The following is a 22093-nucleotide window of genomic DNA, read 5'->3' on the forward strand; positions in this document are numbered from 1 at the left end:
AATATTAATGCATTGTATGGACTCCTGAAGGGGAATTCTCCTGAGCTTGCTCATCTACAGTTGGGGTCAGAGGTCAGGACCAGTTAGAGAAGGAATGCTAGAAAAGGTCTGGTGATTTGCTCAAGAGCACCTGGTGTTTAACAAAGCCACGTGAGCCGCATTCATGTCTCTCTGCACTGGTCTTGGCTCAGAACAGATGTGTGCAGATGATTACAGCAGGGATCTCCAGCAGATTAAAGCAAAGGTCTGGCTCTTTGGCAACTCTGTGCAAGATTTAAAAATGACAATCACATGCTCATCTGTTACATAATCGCCACCAAGAATTCCAGTTCCACTGAGGGGTTGGTAGCTGCAGAGAGATACAATAGCAATCGGTCTATAGCTTCTGTCAGATGTTTACAGATTGATTTTTGTGGACACTCGTAGCTCCGAGAGGATGAATCCTAATTACTTTAAGGATCTTCTTACTTTTCCCTTTCACTTGTTGTTATTCAGTGCAAAAAGTTACACGTATTTTTTGAATTCAGATTAATATACTTAACAGATTTCAAGTAGTTTCTCATCATTTGCTAGGTTATCATACACACTTCTCATATGCAACGCTTTTTTCTGCAATCTAACACAAATGTGCAGCACAGGCTCTGTTCAAGCTCTGTTTTTCTCTACGGAAGTTCTGGAGGTACAGCGATCAATCTTCTTAGTTCAATATGCGTTGCGGATGACAGAGTGCAATCTCGTGAATCTAAGTCTTAAATAATCTTCTATGTATGGTCTCATGTTTGTCCTGCACTGTTATAAACTTATAAAAACCAAATCACTTCACCCCAAGAGTGACTCTCTAATGTGATGTAACTGTTTCTTTCCTCTTCACAAAAGCCATTTTCGCTGTCCTTGCTGGATTTCTTCTTTTTTTCATTCATTGATTTTCTATACCTTTCTCAGTGCTATAGCCTTCCCCAGAATGCACCAGGCAAGAAGTGAATTTCCCAAATTCATTTTGCCCTCCTGTATGAAAACACTGGGGGTGTACTGTAGCTTTTTCTGCTTTTCAAATATTTGCCCATGTTTTCTCTGAGCCCCCGGGATAGGTTCGGCCAGCGTTTGTGAACCATGTATAAACATTTCCTGAGTCAGAGTCAGAGGATTTCATCTGTCAACAAAATGATAAAATGATCTCCTCCACGGATGACAAATGGAGTAATCACTTTAAGTGCCTCACAATTAAAGCTCACTATTCATGTGAACAGATTAAAAATACTTAAAAACTTTCTTAGCAGTGCATTTTATGGGATCTAATGAGAAAAATGCACTACAAAGTAAATAAAAGTTATTGCGAGTAGATAAGAAACTATGAACAGCAGATGACTAACTCGACCTCTTTCCTATGTGGAGAAATTTCAGACTAAAGTAGAAATGTAATGAAAGGATACACGTAGCAGAAATGAGTTCATTTGTTATTGTTTGGATTAGCTGCAAAACAGCTTAAATTATTTAATGACTCTTGACTTTTATATTATCTTAGTCCTCAAATTTGCGATAATTAATGAAGCTTGCAGAAGCTCAGTTTCCCGAGGGCCTGGGACATTGCGTAGCTGCGCCGTAGATGACATGCTTAGGATGATTCGCATTATGATCCATCGTGAAACTTTATATTATGATCACACAAAGCCTCTAATGTTAAAATTTAGCTCTGCATTTCTGATTGTTTAATACTTGAGTCAGTGAGGTTTACTGTTGATCAGCTATAACATTAAAAGCACCGATTGATGCTATTAAGGTAGTGAAATATTGCTTATAATCTGCTTACAAAAGAAGATTTTGCTGGGGAGCCTGGAAATTAACTGGATATTGCTTTGACATGTACCACCCATGTAAATATCACTGTGGACAAAGCACATCCCCCCCATGTTGGCAGCACTTCCCCACAGTCATGGTCTTTCAGAATGGGACAGCATGCCCCACACCACACCACAAAAATGGCTCATGCCTGAGAAACAAACCAAAAAGCTCAAGTCCAAATCCACAAAACTCGATCCTCTTGAGCACAGTAACAAGCCTCAAACACGGAGCCTCTGCTTCTAGCATCTCAGCGCTGACTTTACAGGAAGCTAATTAGCAGGCAGATGTTGCTCATTGAAAACAAATGGATTAATCGAGCATCACCAAACGTGAGCACCTCAATAAAAGCTGACGTTTTGGCAGTTTACTGGCAAGTTACCAATCTTCCTACGAGTGGACATCCTAGCAAATTTGCTCCAAAGAAAAACTCAAGAGCTACATCTCAGACTCTACAGGCCTCAGTTAGCATGTTAAATGTTAAAGTTCATGACAGTAAAATTAGAAAGTGACTGAAAAATAATGATTTAAAAGTGTTTGCAGGAGAAAGTCTCTTCTCACTAAAAACAACAATGGCAGCATGGCAGAATTGCATCTGAACAAACTACAAGACGTCTGGACAGATGAGACCAAAGTGAAGATGTTTGGCCATAATGTACCAAACACAGCATATCAGCACAAACACTCCAACTGTGGAACATGGTGGTGGACACGTGATAATTTAGGCTTGTTTTGCAGCCAAAGAACCCGGGAAGTCTGCAGTCATTAAGTTGACCGTGAACTCCTCTGTATAACAAAGTATTCCAGTCAAATATGAGGCCACCTGTCCAGCGGTCTGTCTTGGCCTAGACTGAGTTGCAGCAGCAAATCTATAACAGAATGGCTGAAAAAGAAGAAAAATCAAGGAGTTGCAATGGAGCAGTGCAAACCTCAGCCCGAGTGAATAAATCAATAAGATGCTTATTTGCAATAAGTAAAAAAGATGACAGTGAAGCATCTGTTTATGTTTTTATTCTTTAATGTTGGGATTGCATAGACCCACTGCAGTATGTGCAAAAAAGAATAACAAGAAAAGAGATTTTTTTTTTATTATCATGCTTTTGAAAATGACGGTCCTGGTAATTTTTCACTTGAACACAAACTGCAGCAGACAAAAGTGACAAAATTACACTCTGTTCTCCCAGAAAATGACTCGAGAGGTAATTTGTGAAAGCAGATATTACAATCTAGTAAGCACCCTTTAGATGCAAATTCACACTTTCACATACTTAAGGTTGCAAAAATGTGAATCTAATCTAAAAAGCAAAGCAAAGTTAATTCCCCAAATTAACTACAGCAAGTAGATTTGGTGCCTAAACCTGGCTAAACTGTGAAAGTGGTTCCATAATTTTTCTCTTAGCAAATGCACACTATATTATCCCCATGTTAGTCAGGTTTTTGTTTTCATTGGAAGGTGAACCACTAAAATGAAATTCATTTAATTATATCCATATTTGACTGTTTATCCACTACCTATTATCCAGTTAATGTTTTTCTAATCTAGCTTGCTGTGCATTAGTCTCGAGCAGTTTTATAGTTCAAACACCTATTATTAACCCATGAGTCATCATTAACTGATAAGCAATGAATAATATGCTACATAGTCTATTCTGGAATAACAACACTCTGTTAAAAGGGGCTATGATCAACCACACCAACAGATGGGAGGAAATCCCTTTATGTTCAGTGATTTCTCTGATTTTTCTTTAGACAAACAGAAGCAATTTTCTTTCAGTTTAAACTTCGGTTTATTGTATACAAGTTACTGTCATTATCATTCAGTATCCAGTTCATAAAGCAACTCTGAGCAGGTTTTATCTTTTTTTAAAGGATTAAAGAAGAGAGCTGCACAAATCTGCCATTTAACACTCTTCTCTCATCATAGTTATTCTACCTACAGCCTGTAGTGTCAGGAGCCATAGAGCCAAGAGAGCTGTTTTTGGCACTCGCAGTGAAGGAGATCCTTTATAAAAAACAGAGCTAAGCACAAGGCATCAGACTGAGAGAGGTCTAAAACAACAGTGTACACTACAACTGATGGGTTTTTTAAAAAACATCTTTAAAAAAAACAAAAACAAACATGGATTCTAAAAATGATCAAATTTAGACTTTGAATCAAGAACATTTGAAATGCTGGGAAGCAAAATGAGATCCAGTGCCAATGGCTTTTCCTTTCACTGAGGGTGAAATGATGGGTCATTCTGGTTGTTTGTTGGAGTGGTCTGAGTGCTGGCTGTGCTGGACCTTGGTCATATATCATCCCCCCTTTTCTGTCCCCGGGTTGTAGCTCCTCTGTCCACCAAAGCAGAAATGGCCCGAAATGCGCAGTGCTGTGTCCAGTTAAAGTGTTTATGACCTCCATCATTGAACACACACACACACACACACACACACACACACACACACACACACACACACACACACACACACACTCCTAAACATCAGCGAGGCTGTATTTGTTGCACTCTCGCCTGAATTCACAACTTAAAAGGAAAAACGTGTTTTCTTTGCCTACGGAGAATTTCCTCGAGCCCCGTACATCGTTATAGGACCATTTTTTAATAAACTGCAACATAGATGCAATTTTAATCTCGTCTAAACCTTTTCAGTGCTTCTAATGCACAAATCTTACTTCATTATGCTCAACAGTTTTTACTCGGCTGTGACATGGTGATTGTGGGAAGCTGTGCGCTTGCCTGCAGGTTATTGTCATCGCTCTGTCATCTCATATTTTGGGTGAATGTTGTAGGCGTGTGTGTGTGTGGTGGGTCTAGCCTGATTGCGCGCCACTTCTCCATCAGTGCGTGTGCACGAGGGTCCGCAAAGCTGCCGCTGCTCCTCTCCGGGCGCGCAGTACCATCCCCAAACTTTGATGAGCCGTAACCTTCACCAGGGCAACAAAACAAGCCGGGCTGAATTATACCTGCGAGGATATATTAAAAATAAAAACAGCGTCGTCTCTTTCTCCCCCCTCTCTCTTTTTCTGAGTGATTAAGGTGAGTAAACTGCCAGCTTCACATTACAGTGCGCGTTTTCCCCTCAACGATTCGCAGCACAGCGCGTATTTTACCGGACGTGTTTTGCCAGATCTGCGCGCGTGAAGTGAAGTTTGTGTAGGTGTGATGTTTTTGCATTAATTAATTGATCGTGCAAACTTTTTCATTTTTATAACTGAGTAAAGATGTTCTAGATGCTTTTTTTGCAGCTCAGTTGCTCCGATATCACCATATCTTTTTTTTTGCCTGCCGTATGTTACATCTCTGAATTCAACACGCAGAATTTATCAGTAACTCGATTTTAAAAGTCTTAACCTGAAAAGATTTTTTTCCTCCAAGCCCAACAACAAACAGGTGTCGAAATGGAAAGCACTCCGATTGAAATTTACAAAGAAGACACCAAGTGCCTCTCCTCGCTGCTGGAAGACTGTCCGGCGAATTCAACTGCTTGGGTATCCGGATACTCTGACAGCCGCAATGTGACCCACGATGATGATAGCTGGGAGCAGGAGAGCATGTCTCCTATCATCCCCATCATCACCGCAGTGTACTCTGTGGTGTTTGTGGTCGGCTTGTTGGGCAACTGCCTCGTTATGTATGTGATTATCAGGTAAGGATTTTTCTCCCCACTTTGTATAACATCATAAAGTGTGTGAATGGGTGGATGACTGAATATGTAAAGCGCTTTGGGGTCCTTAGGGACTAGTAAAGCGCTATATAAATACAGGCCATTTACCATAAAGTATAAATAATAAATCCGCATGGTGTGCCAGAAATCACTCCTCTGTTTCTATGGAGAAAAGAAAAGAGAAAAGATGCTATTGTGTCTTTTTTTTTTTTTTTTTTTTTTAAGAAATCAAGATCCAGCCAGAGGAATGTTTTTCTTCTCTGCCTTTGCAAATGTTATTGCTTGGGAATAAGAGCACCCAGACTTGGGCTTACACAGTGACCTCCAGGCCATCTGGTGTTAGTCACAGTTCTTGTTTTTGCCTGCATTTTGTTTTTGGATGCGCTTCAGAGACACTGAAAAAAAGGTGTGATGCTCTAAGCTCATGAAAGAGTTGACAAAATGGGCATTTAAAATGGTATGAGACAGCATCCAGATAGAGAACGATCTTTTTTAAACCCCCAAGTCTCAAAAAAGAAAACAAGACGTCATTTTGGCAAAGAAAGGGAATGTCGTCATTTCTAACCTGACATTAAATGTTCAAAAGCTTGGTGACAGAGAGCTAATTCTACCTCCTCCAGAAAATGAAACATGCCAACTTTATGAATGGAAACTCTCCAGCAAGACCTCCCAGATATATAATGGGTTTCTATACATTTCTCATCAAGTCTGGCCTGGCAGGCATAAAATTAATTACGTCTGAAACCAGTGGTGCTTTGTCAACCCAATAACATGCTTACACCTCATTGGGCTTTATTTATGGTCTGTGTGAGCAACAAATCTTATCTGATGTAACGTGAACTGCTGCAGTGCCATCCAGAATGCTTCAATTCCTCGACAACAATTACCTCAAATCAGGTTGATGGCTTCGCCTGTCTGCAGGAGTCAGCTTTTTCACGTCACTTTACAGACAAGAGTGTACATTTTACTGTTTCTCCACAGAGAACAGCTGAAGGAAGAAGATGCTTAATGCTGATTTATTGGGAAGAAATATATGCAATTATTCAAATGTAATAAAGTCAATTTGGGTCACAAAATAGATGTTTAGGCTGCTTGTCTGATTTTCAGACATGTCATGTTTTATATAGCCAAACTCTGCCCGTTTTACCATCTTTCGCTAGGTGTGCTCTTATTCCTTATGTCAGATTCAACAATCTGACATAAGCTCCTCAGAGATTTTGGTCTATTTTGCCATGATAGCGTCACACAATTACTGCAGATTTTTCAGCTGCACATCCATGATGTGAATCTGCCATTCCACCCCCTGGCCTCTAAATGGCCATTTGAGTACAGTGAACTCATTGTCATGTTCAGGACACCAGTATGAGATGATTTGAACTTTGTGCATTATCCTGCTGGAAGGAGCCATCAGGAGACGGCTACATTTTGGTCGTAAAGGGACGGTCAGCAACAATACTCAGGTAGGCTGCAGTGCTCAGAGAAGTTCAAAGGGGGACAAGAAATTATGTCCTACACCATTATACATCACCAGCCTGATCAGCTGATACAAGGCAAGGTGGATAAGGGTTTTCATGTTCTGAGAAGCAGTAACACTTACTCATCAAACCAGGCAAGGTTTTTCCAATCTATTTTTCACTTTTGATGAGTCTATGTGAAATGTAGCCTCAGTTTCCTGTTCTTATCTGACAGAAGTAGCAGCCGTTGTGGTCTTCTGCTGCTGTAGCCCATTTGCCTCAAGGTTTGATATGTTGTCCATTCAAAGACACTCTTCTGCATACTTTGGTCGCAACGAGTGGATACTTGAATTACTGTTACTCACCTGTCAGTTTGAAAAAGTCAGGGTATTCTGCTCTGGCTTCATGTATCAACAAGATATTTTCAATCAGTGAACTGCTGATTTGGATAGTTTCCCTTTTTGGTAAATCCTATACTGGTTGTCCTTTGTAGATCAGCAGTTTCTTAAATACTCAGACTACCCCATCTGACACAAAAATGGGACTTAAATCACATTTTTCTCCAGTCTTATTCTCAGATTGAACTAGATCCACTACAATGTCTAGATCCGCTGAGTTGCTGCCATATGATTGGCTGATTAGATATTTGGTATACAACTGCACTTGAACAGGTTACATACTGAAGCAAAGCCACTGAATGTATTTACAACTCCCAGTGAATATAACGTCGCTTATTCTCTGCTATATGTGTATAAAAAACACAATAGCTGCTTGCTAACACATTAATCCACATATCAAAGTCAGTGCCTGCTGAATTAAACCCAAGTGGCTAAAAGTAAACTTGAAAAAACTTTGATATCATGACAAATAAATTTCTCTTTTGCTCAGAGGACTGAGCTTTATCTATGAATATAAAGCTGAAGCTAGCAGCATAGTTAGCTTGAAATTTAATTTACTGCTTCTACATTTTGGGTTAATCACACCATAAATAAAAGACATGCAGTGTGTTCAATAGTGAACTTCTGGTAGACTGAACTTCTTTTTTCTGGTCACAACTATTTTCTTGGGTTTTTTGTCTTCATGATTAGCTAAAGTAACTGGTTGCTAATAGGTTCCTTAAATTAAAAAGTACATTGTTTAAGCAACTCGATGATATCTGGTTTCAGAGGGCTGTATTATAAAGAAATATTGTTTTACCTGTCTCTTTTTCTGGATTACTGCTTGTGAATAGTAGACCATTTATAAGTAGTTGAATTACTTTAGCCCACTATATTGTGGTATATAATACCGGCAACTCTGCAAATTGTGCAAAATAACGTCTATTTTCAGGTTGATCTCAAATGGAGGGGAGTTCACATTAATTTTTCCAGTTGGAAACAAATTTTTCTGATTACTCCAACATGACACGAATGCAGTTTATTCTAACCAAAGTTTGCTTGTGAAACACTGACGCTCTTTATGATAATTTTGCTGTAATCTTGAACAGAAGTTCATTCTTTTAGGTGAATCTTCTAGGTTCTTGCAGATCATACTATAGCAAGTAAATATCAACTTTTTAAAATTTCTACCCAAACCCCAAAATTCTGCATGTATTTTGCATTGGTGCTACCACAAGTAAAAATCTGTAAATACACAATTGTATAAAGCTCATTGGATATGGTTTCCATTCAGCACCACTTTACATATAACAATGAAGTGTGAGCCTGAAAGATTGCATTACAAATTCAAGAAAGCACTGTGGACTAATGGACAATGTTTAATTCACAAAGAGCCCAGAACAAAGGTCTTCCACTGAGTCGCGAAGCAATAACGGCTGCCGAGACAGTCTCTCCTCACAGGACAACTTGTGTTGTGCATATTTAACAGGTACACGAAGATGAAGACGGCCACCAATATTTATATTTTCAACCTGGCACTCGCCGACGCCCTCGTCACCACCACAATGCCATTCCAGAGCACTGACTACCTTCTGAATACGTGGCCCTTCGGCGAGGTGGTATGCAAGGTCTTCATCTCCATCGACTACTACAACATGTTCACCAGTATCTTCACCCTCACCATGATGAGTGTGGACCGCTACGTGGCCGTGTGCCACCCCGTGAAAGCCTTGGATTTCCGCACTCCCCTCAAGGCCAAGATGATAAACGTGTGCATCTGGATCTTGTCCTCGGCTGCAGGGATACCGGCTTTTGTGCTGGGTGGTACTCAGACGAATAGCGGTGAGGAAGTCTTTCCCCGATGTCTAACAAAAGGTTTAAGAGTCTGTCCACTTTCTATGCATAGCAAATACTCTCCAAGCATGTACTAATAAAATGTTAAGAACAGAAATATATTCAATATATCAAATCCATCCGTCACTGAAGAGTTTTTCATTAGCTACAAATTGAGCACATCCTTCCTGAATATAGATGACGTAAGAAATAAAAAAGCGTTTAGAGCAAAATGTTCCCTTGTTGAGTGCAGATTAGCTATTCTACAGCAACTTGCTAAATTGATTGCAGAAAATTGTGAAGTGGAATTTCATTTATCATGAAGTGCACTTCAAAAATAGACTCAAAACCTTTTTGTTCACACTTGGCAGCTGTGTGTGAATGCCTTTTTTTAAGTTTTCACTGACTTAAGACATAATCAAACCTACAGGTTTTTCTGTTTTTATTTTCAGTGTTAATTACATTGAGTTTCATAAAACATGTCATATAAATAAAATTGCCACTTTGGACTTTATTTTCTCTCCACTGTTCTTCCACAGACATAACAGAGTGCGCGCTGCAGTTCCCCGATCCCTACGCAAAGTGGGACACACTGATGAAGATTTTAGTGTTTGTCTTTGCCTTCGTCGTGCCTGTGCTCATTATCACCGTGTGCTACTCCCTCATGGTCCTGAGGCTGAAGAGCGTCCGAATGTTGTCCGGCTCGAGGGAGAAGGATCGCAACTTGCGCCGGATCACGCGGTTGGTGGTGGTCGTGGTGGCCGTGTTTGTGGTCTGCTGGACGCCCATTCACATCTTCATCCTGGTCAAAGCTCTCGTCACCGTGCCGGAAACCACCGCCATCATGGCCGCCTACTTCTTCTGCGTGGCTCTGGGTTACACCAACAGCAGCCTCAATCCTGTCCTCTACGCCTTTCTGGATGAGAACTTCAAACGCTGCTTCAAAGACTTCTGTCTGTCAGCCAGACTGAAGGGGGAGAAGGTGTCAGGGAGCAAAAAGGCCCCCAGCACTGTGCGAGAGGCCGCTGTTCCCCTGGAGAACCCAGATGGGACTGGGAAGCCGACATGACTAGCAGTGGAACTGTCTTCAATCTCCCACACTGGAAAAGAAGACTCACAATACCTGGGCTTAACCCACATCACAACAGCAATGTAGACTGGGTTTTGGATTCACTTCATTTTCATCATCACCCAGGGTATAATCATCAATGTGGTTGTCCATAAATCCAAATCAATCCATCCTAGTGTCCTCTGACTTCTGACACTTTCCTTCACAGCAGCCTGTGATTGTAGGTCGAGACAAAGATTGTGCATTTATGGTTTAACCTGGCAGGTGGATGTAAACCAAACACTGTTTCTGTTTAAGTAGGTCAAAGAAGAAAGTGCTGCTTATAATTAATATGGATTACTGTTGATGGAGGTCCAACAATTAGTTGATTAACCAATTATTGCATGAATCTCCATTTATTTTGATGACTAAGTAATTATTCAGGGAGGGTTTTTTTTTTAGGAAAAATTAAACATTCGCACCATCCAGCATCCTAAATGGGATTTTGATTTCATACGTGACAGTTAATTAAACATTTTTAAAACAAATTTATGATCGCTTACTGTTTTAATGATGATTTATTTAGCCATAAGTTTAATTTAGACTGCCAACCTTCCCAGGGTGTACTGACAGCTGAGATACATAACATCACCTCTACAACCCTGAATTGAATAAGTAGGAGATGGATAGATGGGTATTGAGCTTACTGGCAAAATAATCAGCAGATTAGCATTTCATAAAATCATCATTACACAATATTGCACACACGGTCATGAGATAATTATGTGAAGATATCTCAGGAGAACTGATGATTATTTAAAGGGTAAACGAGCAGGAGACTGATTAAAATCACTTGGCCCATATCAAGTTTCATCAGTTTTGATTCATTTGTCTCTCAAATGCTGTTTATTCCCAAAATTTCCTCCTATCATTTTTCATTTGCCAAATGTGCCTTTACAAGTCCAGGAAAAAATGTTTGTGGCGGCAGAAAAATGACTTCAGGAATGATTACTAGATAGGGGTCAAACAGCACATCATATTATAATGTTTGCTATTTTTATTCAATGCATTTGACATGCCGGTGATATTTGCATGAATCGCTGACAGCAGACATGTGCCAAAAACATTTTCACATCTGTGCAGAGCCTGAATGGTGCTGATTGACCGAAGTGTGAGAGCACTCACTGACTCGTGTTGGACTTTGAAGTTGTGTAAGAGTCAAAGAAAAAAACAAAAAGCAACATTCAGCTGCATCAAAGCAAGTTAATCAATGAGAGAATGTGGAGGGAAGATCCTGGACTTGAATGTGCATTTAAAATTTGACAGAGGGCTCTCTATCAGCTTTGACCCTGGCTTTGTGTCCAGACTGATAAGTTGTTAACTTTATGGTATATAACTAATAATGATATGTGCTTTGTATATGGCTTTTACCATGATACACATACTGTAGTCCTGCTGAACTGTCATACTGTTATTGTTGTGCAGTTTGATAAGCCGATTAGCTCTTTCAACAAGTAAAAATACAGAATATTCTAACAACTGTACAGTATCTCAGTCTCTATACAAAGACTTATTTTGTATAGACTGCAAAAAGAAAATCTTTGCACAGACTTTATAAAAATATACTGTATTTGTAGCATGTTAATCATCACTGCTATGATAGTAAAGGCAACATCAGCAGCCATAGGCTGCATGGACTGTGCTGTTATTTTGAATGTACTGCAAATACTACATGAAAGTCATCTATCTCATTAAAAAAAAAGCATCTTTAGCTAATACTTGTTGATAAATCTCTTGCTGACACCTGTATATGGACACAAAAATAGATAAAGCACAGATGTTCTAAAAATAAGAGACGTTATTCTAAGAATCAACACTGTGATCGAGGCATCGTTGTAGTTTTTATTTATTTCTTTTTCATCTCTGTGCTCACAGTTTAATGCTGTACATTGGCTTCTCCTGCCGTCATTCGAGCAGGACGTGTACTGATCGATTAAAACTTGTCTGTGAAGAGCTTAATAAAACAAGTTTAACAAATACACAATGATTCTTTCCTTGGAGTGTGACAAGCTCGGGGATAGCGGATACTCATTGTTTGTTTGTTTTAAGGAAAGCAAATCTCTCTCCTTTTTGGTGACTTGTTTTAATAGATTTTGAAGCCTTGGAGAGATTCTTATTGGAGGCAGTGACTCTGCAGACTTCTACAGTTTAAGAGTTTTTTACTGTAAGCCATCAGCTCCCCCCAGAGGGAAGAGGATGCAATGTGGGGTCTTTGTTTTGTTTTTTATTTTAAAGAAACTGCAATGATTAATAGCTGCATTCACATAACTTGGCATAAACAGAAGCTTCTGTATAGCAGTCCATATTAGTGTTCACATACTGGATCTCAATTGTGCCACCTCTGCAAGACTACGGGATAAGAAGATACATCAGGTGATGATTGATGATTTCTCCCACATTACAAGCTTCTGTCTCAGACTTCTTTTATTATGTTCATTATAATACATCCACAAGACCTCCAGATCATTTGATCATTATTCACCCATTAATGCACCTGATACAAAATCGTAATCGTTTATTATTATTATTAGTATTAGTAACCTCATTTTTGATTTGTTCATAGCATTTATATTTCAACATTACTAAATTGATTTGACTTATCATGGCAGTGTATGAATTATTGAATTACTGTAGGCAAATTCCAGCACTTAGTGTTTTTGGACTATTTCTGTATGTGTAGAAATAAGCCATAAGAAGAACAGACAGACTAGATTCATGTAGGTTCATGTTCTAAGTTCAGGTCAAAGGAATTTTATTTACATACAGAGTACCGAGTCTGTAGTCAGTAGTCTGATACTGAAAATATGCGTCATTTTGCTTTAAACAATCCATATGAAATTTCTGTTTGTTTGGATAAGGACAAACTCTTCTAAACTTTTTATCAGTGAAGTAAAACAAGGAAACATTCAGGTTCTGAGCCACTAACACTTTTTTCCTAATTTACATGTTCTGTTGTATTCTCCTTCATAAATGACTTGTCTTTTGAAAAGGGCTCTACAAATAATAAGTGCTTTTATGGAAAAAGCAGATGGCTTTTAACAGCATGTTTGTTTGAAGGCAGCAAGCATAATGAAAATAAAAGAAAATGAACTAAACAGGCTGGCGAGGCTATGTCTACAAAGATGTACCTAATTTTAATATTATCAGAGTGTGTGGGCGGAGTGGGGGGCATAAAGCTTTTAGTTACAAGCTGCGGTGTGGATAACTGGAATACTTGAGCTTACTGTAGACAGACATAATATATGAAATGATAGAATATTTCATATCATATCAAGTTAATTTAGGACCCCGAATTTTGTACAAATTTTGTGTAGTTGTGTTTAATTTTTAGAATTAGTGCTATCTAAACGGCAAAAAGAGAGAGAGAAAGAATTCGTTGAGGAACTTAATTGCGCCATATAAAGACGAGGCAGGCCAATAATCAAGCACACATACAACAGCACAACAGTAATCTGAGGAGGGCGTGGCCGGGTGAGTCAAGCCCATGTGACTCCCCTTACGTCATGGGAAGGGCTTTTCCGGGTGTTTAGTTGGACACTGAACTCTTGACAGGCAAACAAACGTAGCTCTTCTTTTACACTTTTCACCTTATTTTTGCCGAAATGAATCGCATATTTGGCAAAGGAAAAGCTAAAGGTCCGCCACCGAACCTGACGGACTGCATCGGAAGCGTAAGTATGAGGCGGAAATAACTTTTCGGAAGGATCTTTAAACGAAGTAAACAAAGACAGTTAGCTAAGTGTTAGCCAAGTTTCTGGGGACCAAACAGGCCACGGGTTCACATATTTAATTGGAGATATAATTTTCGGAAATATACATTATTTTCTAGATTAATCGTATGTTATTTTTTTTAATGTTTTTAATGTCTCGTAGACTTAAAACCTAACGCCTTGAGTTGACAGTGTCAGTTGGTAAATAAGGTTCTCAAAGCAAACAATCAGTTCTCAGTGTGGGTAATGGGTCATTATTGTGTAACGTTGGGCAGGAATTTGAGCCATTTGACTGTGATTGAGCTCAAACCATGTTGTTCTCCGAGTAAAACAAAGAGAATAAGCAGACATGAACCAGTTAAACTGGTTGTCAGACGTGTTTAACGATGATGAGTTTTAGCGCCCACCGCAGAAAGATTATCACGGCTGTGATAGAAAAATATTTTGTTTTTAATTTACTGTAGCATAAAATACATTTACAGTGTCCACCAAATGGCCTGAAATAACAGGAAAATGCTTAGTTTCTGATAAGATGAGATAAAATAGATCCCAAGGGAAATCCCTGTGCCTTTTTAGATGCTCGGTACAATGAGAAAAAGCATTCTCACACAAAAAAAATTATGATCAACTACTGAACGGCTGCTGGAAAGATAAGACACAGGTGAGAACAACAGCAAAATGTCTACAGGACAGTATAAATGTCAGTATGATTAGTAAATAGGCAGAAAGTGGTGTTTTAAATAATATTTTTTAATGCTATAGGGAATTGTAGCATGTGACAATGGAGAACAAACTACAAATGATACTGTATTAATAATAATAATAATTGTCCCATCTGGTAAAGAGTCGATGGGTTAGGAAGTGTTGCTGTGCATGTGTATATTTTTCATGCATCACATGAGGGAGGAGTTGTACTGTCTAATAGCCACAGGTAGAAAGGAACTTCCTGTAGTCCTCAGGCCTGCACCTTGTTGCAGTGAGTCATTTGACTTGTGTGCTGTGGTGACTAATCAAGAGGGTCATGCTTGGATGGATTGTCCAAGATGCTGAGGAGTTGAACCAGCCTTCTCGATCAATTTGTTCAATCTGTTGCCATCAACTGCCTTCACCGAGCTGCCCCAGCACACTGTCGCATACAAGACCACTATTGCAACCACGGAGGTATAAAACATAGGCAGCATAGTCTGTAGATGCCCTTCAACATCTGTAGGACCATTTAGTGGCCTATTCTGAACCAGGAAAAACCCTGAATTCATTACTGTGTTCTTCTTTAAAAAGAGCTCCAATAATAATATGGTCCTACTGTCAAAGATCAACTAAAATTGATGTCATGTTTCTACTTTCAGGTGGATTCTCGGGCGGAGTCCATTGATAAGAAAATCGCCAGACTAGATGCTGAACTTGTGAAGTACAAAGATCAGATGAAAAAGATGAGAGATGGGCCTTCAAAGGTGAGTCTTGTTGTCCGGTTGCACTGTAAGACAAAGAGGCTGGTGTCTCTTAAAAACTTTCAAGATCAAAATAAACCTCTCTAAAATAATTCCTACAGTTTGTGAGGGGGTTTTCCACAAGTTTGTCCTTTTTCTCCCCCACTAGAACATGGTCAAGCAAAAGGCAATGAGAGTGCTAAAGCAGAAGAGAATGTGAGTACTTTTACTTCCTAAAGAAAGGGTAAGTTATTTAAGCTGCTGCCTTGATTGCTCTCATAACTTTATTTCTTCACGGCTCCAAGGTATGAAGGCCAGAGAGACAATCTTATGCAGCAGTCGTTCAACATGGAGCAAACAAACTACGCGATCCAAAACCTGAAAGACACTAAAACTACAGTAAGAGAACAGGAACTGGACCAGATCTTAGTTACAGAAGAAAATACTTTGTGTGCTAACACGTTTTGTTTTTTTTCTTTTAGGTTGATGCCATGAAAGTTGGCCTCAAAGACATGAAGAAGGCTTACAAGAATGTGAAGATTGATAAAATTGAGGTATGCTTTCAGGTTATTTTAACAGCAGTTAATGTAGCTACTTGGCTGTTAGTTAATAATTAACTAATTAATTATTATTATTGAAATTCAGTTACCAGTCTTAGGTGCTAACTCTTTAACCCTTGAAGGTTTGCTGATAGAACAAAACGAGTCGCTGTGCATCACAAATTAGTGAGGGTGGTCTCTGCCTGTGCAGCTACATCCAGAAAAACCCAGAAACTATTGTATTGGTTGTCAAATACACATGTTAGATAAGTCCTGTAAAGGAAAGATCCTTAATGGTGATTGGCCAGCAGGGATTAATAACAGCCCAGATTAAATATGAGCAGAGTGTGCAGGTTATCAAATTACCAAAGATGCTGCTGACACAAATGTAATGCTTCAAACTTTTTTTTTTAAATATTCAGGATCTCCAAGACCAGCTGGAGGACATGATGGAGGATGCCAACGAGATCCAGGAAGCGATGAGCAGGAGCTATGGCACACCTGACATCGACGAGGATGACTTGGAAGCAGGTCAGGAAAACACCAATATGCCTGGATTTCACATATACAGCATTAAAAAAGAAAACATTACAGTGTACAAAGCTGCAGCAGTTCTGGTCAAGACTTATCTTTGCAGCATATGTGACCAGTGTGTGGATTTCCTAAAAAAGGCTTCTAGTTTTTCCACTGACATCCCTGTGCACACACAGGACTTTTTTAAGGATTCACGTGTGTAGACAGTTTAAACACAGATCTAAAGTGATAGAGCTCCTGATCTTTAAATGCTGTTCTGTCCACAGAGCTGGACGCTCTGGGAGACGAGCTGCTGATGGATGACGACAGCTCCTACCTCGATGAGGCCTCATCTGCTCCTTCCATCCCAGAGGGCCTGCCCGGCGACAAGTCAAACAGGGTACTGATCACAAGATTTTTACAGTTTCCTGTGAAATTTCTATTTCGTTTATAGCTTCTTGGTTTGTTATGCTTTCATTATTCATGGGAATTCCTTCTTTTTCTTTCAGGATGGTGTCCTGGTAGACGAGTTTGGCCTTCCTCAGATCCCAGCTTCGTAAAGGAAAATACATCATCCTAGTTTTACATGTATCATAGCCCTTTTTTTCCTATTTATCCAACTGACACTCCTGGCCGAAAAAGGCAGCAATAAAAACCAAAGCATCTTGTGTCCAATGAATGGTAGAAACTGTAAGGTAAAAATCGGGCGTCTTTAATTCAAGGTTGTGCTTATGACTCTTTATAACTAAGCTTGTGATTGCTGGAATTAGGTTTCTATTATCTTTGTACAGTTTTTGCGGCACCCTGTTGCAAAAAACAAAATAAATTATATTTTTCAAACAATACTCATCCTTGTGTGATATAGAAATCATTCCATCAAGTCATTTTTTTGTACAAAAGACAGTTTATTGTCCAGTTAAATTTGTGCATGTGCAGGTGATAACTTAACACATTAACTTGGCAATTACTGTTAGCAAAAATAAATATGGAGTTTTTCCTTTTTAAAAGCCCTGAAGTTCCAACCACAGCGAAACTGTTTCTCGGTCACCAGCTGAGCCTGTAGGTGTGAGGGAAGATCTTTTGGTGTAGATACTCCACCATGCTGGTCTTGCTTTGCAGCTTTTCAAACTCAAAGTAAGGAATCTGGAAAGAAAAACACAAATTCGGCTATTTCGTTTGAATTTTAGGATTTACTGATCTACACAAATCTAAGAACTGTTGAGGATCTAACCTGAACAACTTCATATCCCAGAAAGCGCAGATGCCGCTGCTTGATGGCCTCTTTTCCAAGAAGCTGCCTCAAGTTTGACGTGAACCTCTTTTGTCCATCAATACACAGAGCGATCCTGCAACGTCACCATACAGCTCTCAAATACGAGCTTTACTTTCACTGCTTTGACATCGAAAACATGAAACTGGTTTACCTTTTGTATACATCATCAGTTTGGCTGGCAGGCAGCACATATCCCTCTTCATCAAGTTTTATTTCAACATCTGCAACAAGAAAAGAACGAAGCCTTCAGTAGATAAGCTACAGGAAACATTTATGAAGTAAACCACTGGTGCAGACCAGCGTGTGTGCGTTACCGAGTGTGTAGCAGTATGGCGTCAGAACTTTCGATCCAAAGTATGAACGATCCCCGAGCAAATCCACCAATCCAGTTTTCACAGAGTTGTACAGATGTGGATCCACTGGTGTCTCCAGAGAGCGTCCAGACATGAGGAAAGACTTGACGCGGTATTTTGGAAGGAGTTTGGGACCCTGATTAAAGAAAAACAAAGTTTGACACAGGAAAGTGTTCACATAGCCTGCTATGACGTGTGACTTACAGATTTTCATTTATTTGAAAACAAAACACTGAGCAGTATAAATGTTATTAGTATTCACTTCTTTTTGTTTACCTTTACGTGTGTTTTCTATCCATTTGAAATGAGAAAAACACAAAAACACATCCTGTTTTTATAAAAGCTCACAGAACGTTTATACATTTGTTAGTTTGTGTTTTTGGATCTCAAAAAATGAAAACTAGATAAAAGACCGGAATTTAAATTTAAATAAAATACAACAGAACACTGTAGAAACAATAAAGTGACCCTAGATAAGTAAATTGATAAATAATGTGCTCCTAATGCCACATAACTAAAATGCACTGAAGCTCACACACCGATGATGAGTTAAGCATGTGGGTGTGTATTCAGGTTTTGCATTGTTCCTGTGTCATTCAGCTTTCCAAGTGTCTAACCCTCACATTGTTCTAAATACTTTACCTCATAGAAGGGACACTCCAACTTCACAGTCATGTAGAGCTGAGTCAGTTGTGCCAGAGCAGCCCGGTCAATTCCCATGCTTTGCTCTACAGGACAGAAACACACAGCAGGAAATGACATCAGCAATATTTTGTTAAATCATGCACTCATGACACAGCATGTGTTGGCATTACGATTTACCTTGCAGCTGCTGGAGGAAGTAACTGCTGAAAACTTTGGAGACAAAATTAACAGGGAACCTCTCCACCAGGATGCAGGCATGGAGCAGGTTGAGCAGCGTTCGAGGCTGGAAGTGTGAGAAACGCGTGTGTAGGATAGTTTCTACTTTCCTGAACACCTGGCCTGCATTGGGTGGGAGGTATCCCAGCTTCCCAAAAGCCATGATCTGCCTGGCCACCTGGCTGGTGCTGTAGTCATCTGCTCGGTACACAAAGCTCTCAGCGATGGCATCAAAGACGGGCGGGGAAAGGATGTTCCTGCGTCCAAAGAACTGCATCACTTTAGTAATTGTCTCTGGGTGGGAGGTGAAGGCCACTGTAGGAACATATTTCTCCATCGCCCCCATAAAGTAATGATCACTGTGACCAAAGTGCATTAGTGCCCCAAGTACATGGGTGAGCTCCTCATCGGTGAAGTGAGGCACATGCCGCACAGCCTGCTTACACAGATTGATCACAAGAGGCATGGCCTGCATCTGATTCAGGGTTACGAGAGCGCCGAGCACCCCGCTGACAGCAGCAGGATCCATACGGGAAGTAACAGTCACAGCGTGGCTGTGCATGGCATTCAGGAGGTCCCTGTATTTTCTATCTACACCCACACCACCTTGCAGAAGTCTATAAACAGCAACAAGGTCTGCTAGGCTCCAATTGGAAAGCTCCTGCCTCTGGATTTGCTCCATCAACTGCTCCAACATCACACTGCCTGGACCCTCTATGGCCAGTATCGCCTGCCCCAGAGTACACAGTTCCCCTATGGTCATCTCCCCCCTGTCAAGCCTTGCCTGGCTCTCAGACATGAGCCTTACCATCAGTGTGCTCCAGGGATCCAAGTAAAGCCGTGTGCAAGCCAAGAGAGCCGAAACCAGTCCAGCATTAGTCAACCGTCCAGAGTCCTGCTCCAGCTGGAAGCACAGGGCCCTGATAGTGGCCTCCTCCAACACAGTGGGGTTGGTCAGAGCACCACCCTCCTGCTCCAAGTCGGCCACACGGTGAAGGGCTGCTGCGGCCATGGTGTCAGACATGATTTCCACTGAGCGCAGCAGTCTGAAAATCTGCCTGGAGGAGGAGCAGGTCTCTAGACGGTGCAGGAAACTTTGCTCCTCTATAGCTGTGGGTCGGTGCAGCTGGGTCAGACAAAACCGCGGGACCGAATCTCTGTGGATTCCCACTGAGCTGCTGGTGATGAATGCAGGCTCCCTGACGATGGTGGTCAGACTCCTCGTCACGCTGTCCTGTAGTAGCTTCCGGCAGCCCCATATCCTGATACACCGGCCGGCTGATGTACACAGGCAAGTTACACATAAGACCTGGCTGCTGGTACTCAGAGGCCTGACGGATCCAGCAGGGTAACATCGGATCCTGAACGGAATCCTCTGAATCAGCTTCAGAGCCATGACCCTGGTCCGGGACTCACCGGTCCCAGCTGAGCTAAAACGAAATAAAAACACAAAATTATTAAGACTATTTTTAAATAAGTGAGAGAACAAAAAAAAACACCACCAAGAGTCAGAGACTCCTTCCAAACGTTTTCCTGTTTAAAATGAGCAGTTCATGGGTGGCTTTTTCAAAGACGCTCGACTGGTATGCAAATAATTCAAGGCAAAGATAATATCTGTTATTTTTGGCCATTGACAATATTATCCTTGCGTAAATGCCACCTTACTTACAAAATTTAAATATATATGTTGATAGAAAACTAAAATGTCTCTGGTATTCACCAAAATGTTTTAAATACAGGGAAACGTCTGTCTTAGTTTCTTTTAGCGAACCAACCTTGAAGGTTGCTGTTAGCTAACGTTAGCATAGGTGCTAGCCTCATGTGTAACCTAGCAGAGCCGCACTGCTCTTTGTACTAACTTTTCATAAGGCTGACACTTCGGAAATATAAATAAAAACAAAAATGTGACGACAGTAAACTGAAAAAGTTCGTACCTGGACCTTCCAACAGCGGAAAAGGGTAAAATAACCGCTGACACCGGAGATGCTACCAAACGTGACTCCGTAAGGAGCACGAGGCGTTCAAGGCACCCTCAAAGTCTGTTCTTCTTAATTTCACACGCGTCTTGATGTTCCAAATCAAGAAGTAATTCTTAAATTAGCATATAACAAGAGAATTGCTGTAGATTAGCATAGCTCTTCACACATCTGAAATTCGTGGTGTAGAAGAAGATATATATTTCTTTCTTTTATTATTAAATTTGTATGAAACCCCTAAAGGGAGCAGACGAAAGAAGCAGTGTCTGAAATCCATACTTTCACTGTAACCTTCACTTCTCTTAGTCTCTTCGCAATAAATGTTCATTTCCGATAACTCGTTTTAATAGTTTTCTGACCTTCATAGGTTTTGTATGTCCAATAATCGAGGCATCATTGAAGGCAGCGTCATGTGGTTTGAAACTTCCACTCAGACACTAGAGGGCGACATTATCACTGCACAAGCCTATTCAAAATAACGTTTTGAGTTTGCGGCCGGTCGTCATAGCTTAACCCTCCTGTTATGTTGGTTTCCAGGAACACCAATTATGCTCCTGGGTTAATTTGACCCGGGACAAATTTACTCATCCAAAAGTGTCAGAAATACTGCCATTGATTATTTTACAATTTAGATTTTTTTTTCGTTTTCTGTAGTGATGCAGATGACATCTCTTCTGTTCTGGGTCAATCTGACCCGCAACATAACAGGAGGGTTAAGTGGTCTTTCTGCACCAAAAATAATTTTGTATTTTAACCTGCCATTCTAAAGCATGGACTGTCATTTAAAGAAGGCGCAGCTGTAAAGTGCAGACTGATTTAGCGTCATCGCTCAAACAAGATTTTGGGAAATGAACACTGTAAATGTAGTTCTGCCAAAAACCAAAGAAAATCTTGTTCCAGGATGGATTTAAGCCTGTCCTTCTCGTCTGGTAGGTTAGCATCCTTTTGTATACGTTTCATAGATAAGCATTTTTATTATACTAGATCACTCCCTGATATGAAGCAGACAGCATGCAGGTATGTACTGAGCAGTTTTCCTTTCATTTTTATAAAGGTCAGATTTTACTGTGTGCACTGGACTTTGCACAAACATCACCTAGTGCTAGCCTGCACATGCTGATTGAATTGGATAGGAGGAAGAGCAGGCTTGTAGAGACTTGACAAAAATCC

General features: G+C 40.3%; 3 protein-coding genes across 4 annotated transcripts; 2 read left to right on the forward strand and 1 right to left on the reverse strand.

Annotated features, from left to right (window-relative positions):
* Positions 1-4520: 4520 nt before the first annotated feature.
* On the forward strand, positions 4521-12250 carry LOC102303112 (delta-type opioid receptor). Its single transcript, XM_005922506.3, has 3 exons — positions 4521-5481; positions 8820-9172; positions 9703-12250. Exons 1-3 carry the CDS (start codon positions 5234-5236, stop codon positions 10230-10232), a joined length of 1131 nt encoding a protein of 376 aa, XP_005922568.1. The 5' UTR covers positions 4521-5233; the 3' UTR covers positions 10233-12250.
* Positions 12251-13765: 1515 nt separating this feature from the next.
* chmp5b (charged multivesicular body protein 5b) lies at positions 13766-17305 on the forward strand. Its single transcript, XM_005922504.3, has 8 exons — positions 13766-13942; positions 15328-15432; positions 15578-15624; positions 15714-15807; positions 15891-15962; positions 16370-16478; positions 16748-16860; positions 16970-17305. The coding sequence occupies exons 1-8, from the start codon at positions 13874-13876 to the stop codon at positions 17018-17020; spliced, it is 660 nt and encodes a 219-aa protein (XP_005922566.1). The 5' UTR covers positions 13766-13873; the 3' UTR covers positions 17021-17305.
* A 36-nt stretch (positions 17306-17341) lies between these two features.
* Positions 17342-22077, reverse strand: fastkd3 (FAST kinase domains 3). 2 transcript variants are annotated; one of them, XM_014333644.2, is made up of 7 exons: positions 20882-22077; positions 18909-20372; positions 18729-18814; positions 18048-18222; positions 17885-17954; positions 17692-17806; positions 17342-17603 (listed from the first exon to the last, which is right to left on the reverse strand). In XM_014333644.2, exons 2-7 carry the CDS (start codon positions 20341-20343, stop codon positions 17505-17507), a joined length of 1980 nt encoding a protein of 659 aa, XP_014189130.1. In that variant the 5' UTR covers positions 20344-20372; positions 20882-22077; the 3' UTR covers positions 17342-17504. The 2 variants fall into 2 exon arrangements, with proteins under 2 accessions (XP_014189130.1, XP_005922567.1); XM_005922505.2 differs by having other exon boundaries at positions 18909-20377.
* Between the last annotated feature and the right edge of the window lie 16 nt (positions 22078-22093).

The sequence above is a fragment of the Haplochromis burtoni genome, unplaced genomic scaffold (genome assembly GCF_018398535.1).
Source record: "Haplochromis burtoni strain Fernald_Lab_line unplaced genomic scaffold, NCSU_Asbu1 Contig_58, whole genome shotgun sequence".
Classification (NCBI taxonomy): domain Eukaryota; kingdom Metazoa; phylum Chordata; class Actinopteri; order Cichliformes; family Cichlidae; genus Haplochromis; species Haplochromis burtoni.

Excerpts from the sequence above, each read along its gene's own strand:
- LOC102303112 (XM_005922506.3), top strand. The coding sequence starts at position 5,234 with ATGGAAAGCACTCCGATTGAAATTTACAAAGAAGACACCAAGTGCCTC. Across the intron at positions 5,482-8,819 it reads GTTATGTATGTGATTATCAG|GTACACGAAGATGAAGACGG; the intron begins GTAAGGATTTTT and ends CATATTTAACAG. Across the intron at positions 9,173-9,702 it reads TGGTACTCAGACGAATAGCG|ACATAACAGAGTGCGCGCTG; the intron begins GTGAGGAAGTCT and ends GTTCTTCCACAG.
- chmp5b (XM_005922504.3), top strand. The coding sequence starts at position 13,874 with ATGAATCGCATATTTGGCAAAGGAAAAGCTAAAGGTCCGCCACCGAAC. Across the intron at positions 15,963-16,369 it reads TGAAGATTGATAAAATTGAG|GATCTCCAAGACCAGCTGGA; the intron begins GTATGCTTTCAG and ends TTAAATATTCAG. Across the intron at positions 16,479-16,747 it reads CGAGGATGACTTGGAAGCAG|AGCTGGACGCTCTGGGAGAC; the intron begins GTCAGGAAAACA and ends TTCTGTCCACAG.
- fastkd3 (XM_014333644.2), bottom strand. The coding sequence starts at position 20,343 with ATGGCTCTGAAGCTGATTCAGAGGATTCCGTTCAGGATCCGATGTTAC. Across the intron at positions 18,815-18,908 it reads CTTCCTCCAGCAGCTGCAAG|AGCAAAGCATGGGAATTGAC; the intron begins GTAAATCGTAAT and ends TCTGTCCTGTAG. Across the intron at positions 18,223-18,728 it reads TGGAGTGTCCCTTCTATGAG|GGTCCCAAACTCCTTCCAAA; the intron begins GTAAAGTATTTA and ends TTCTTTAATCAG.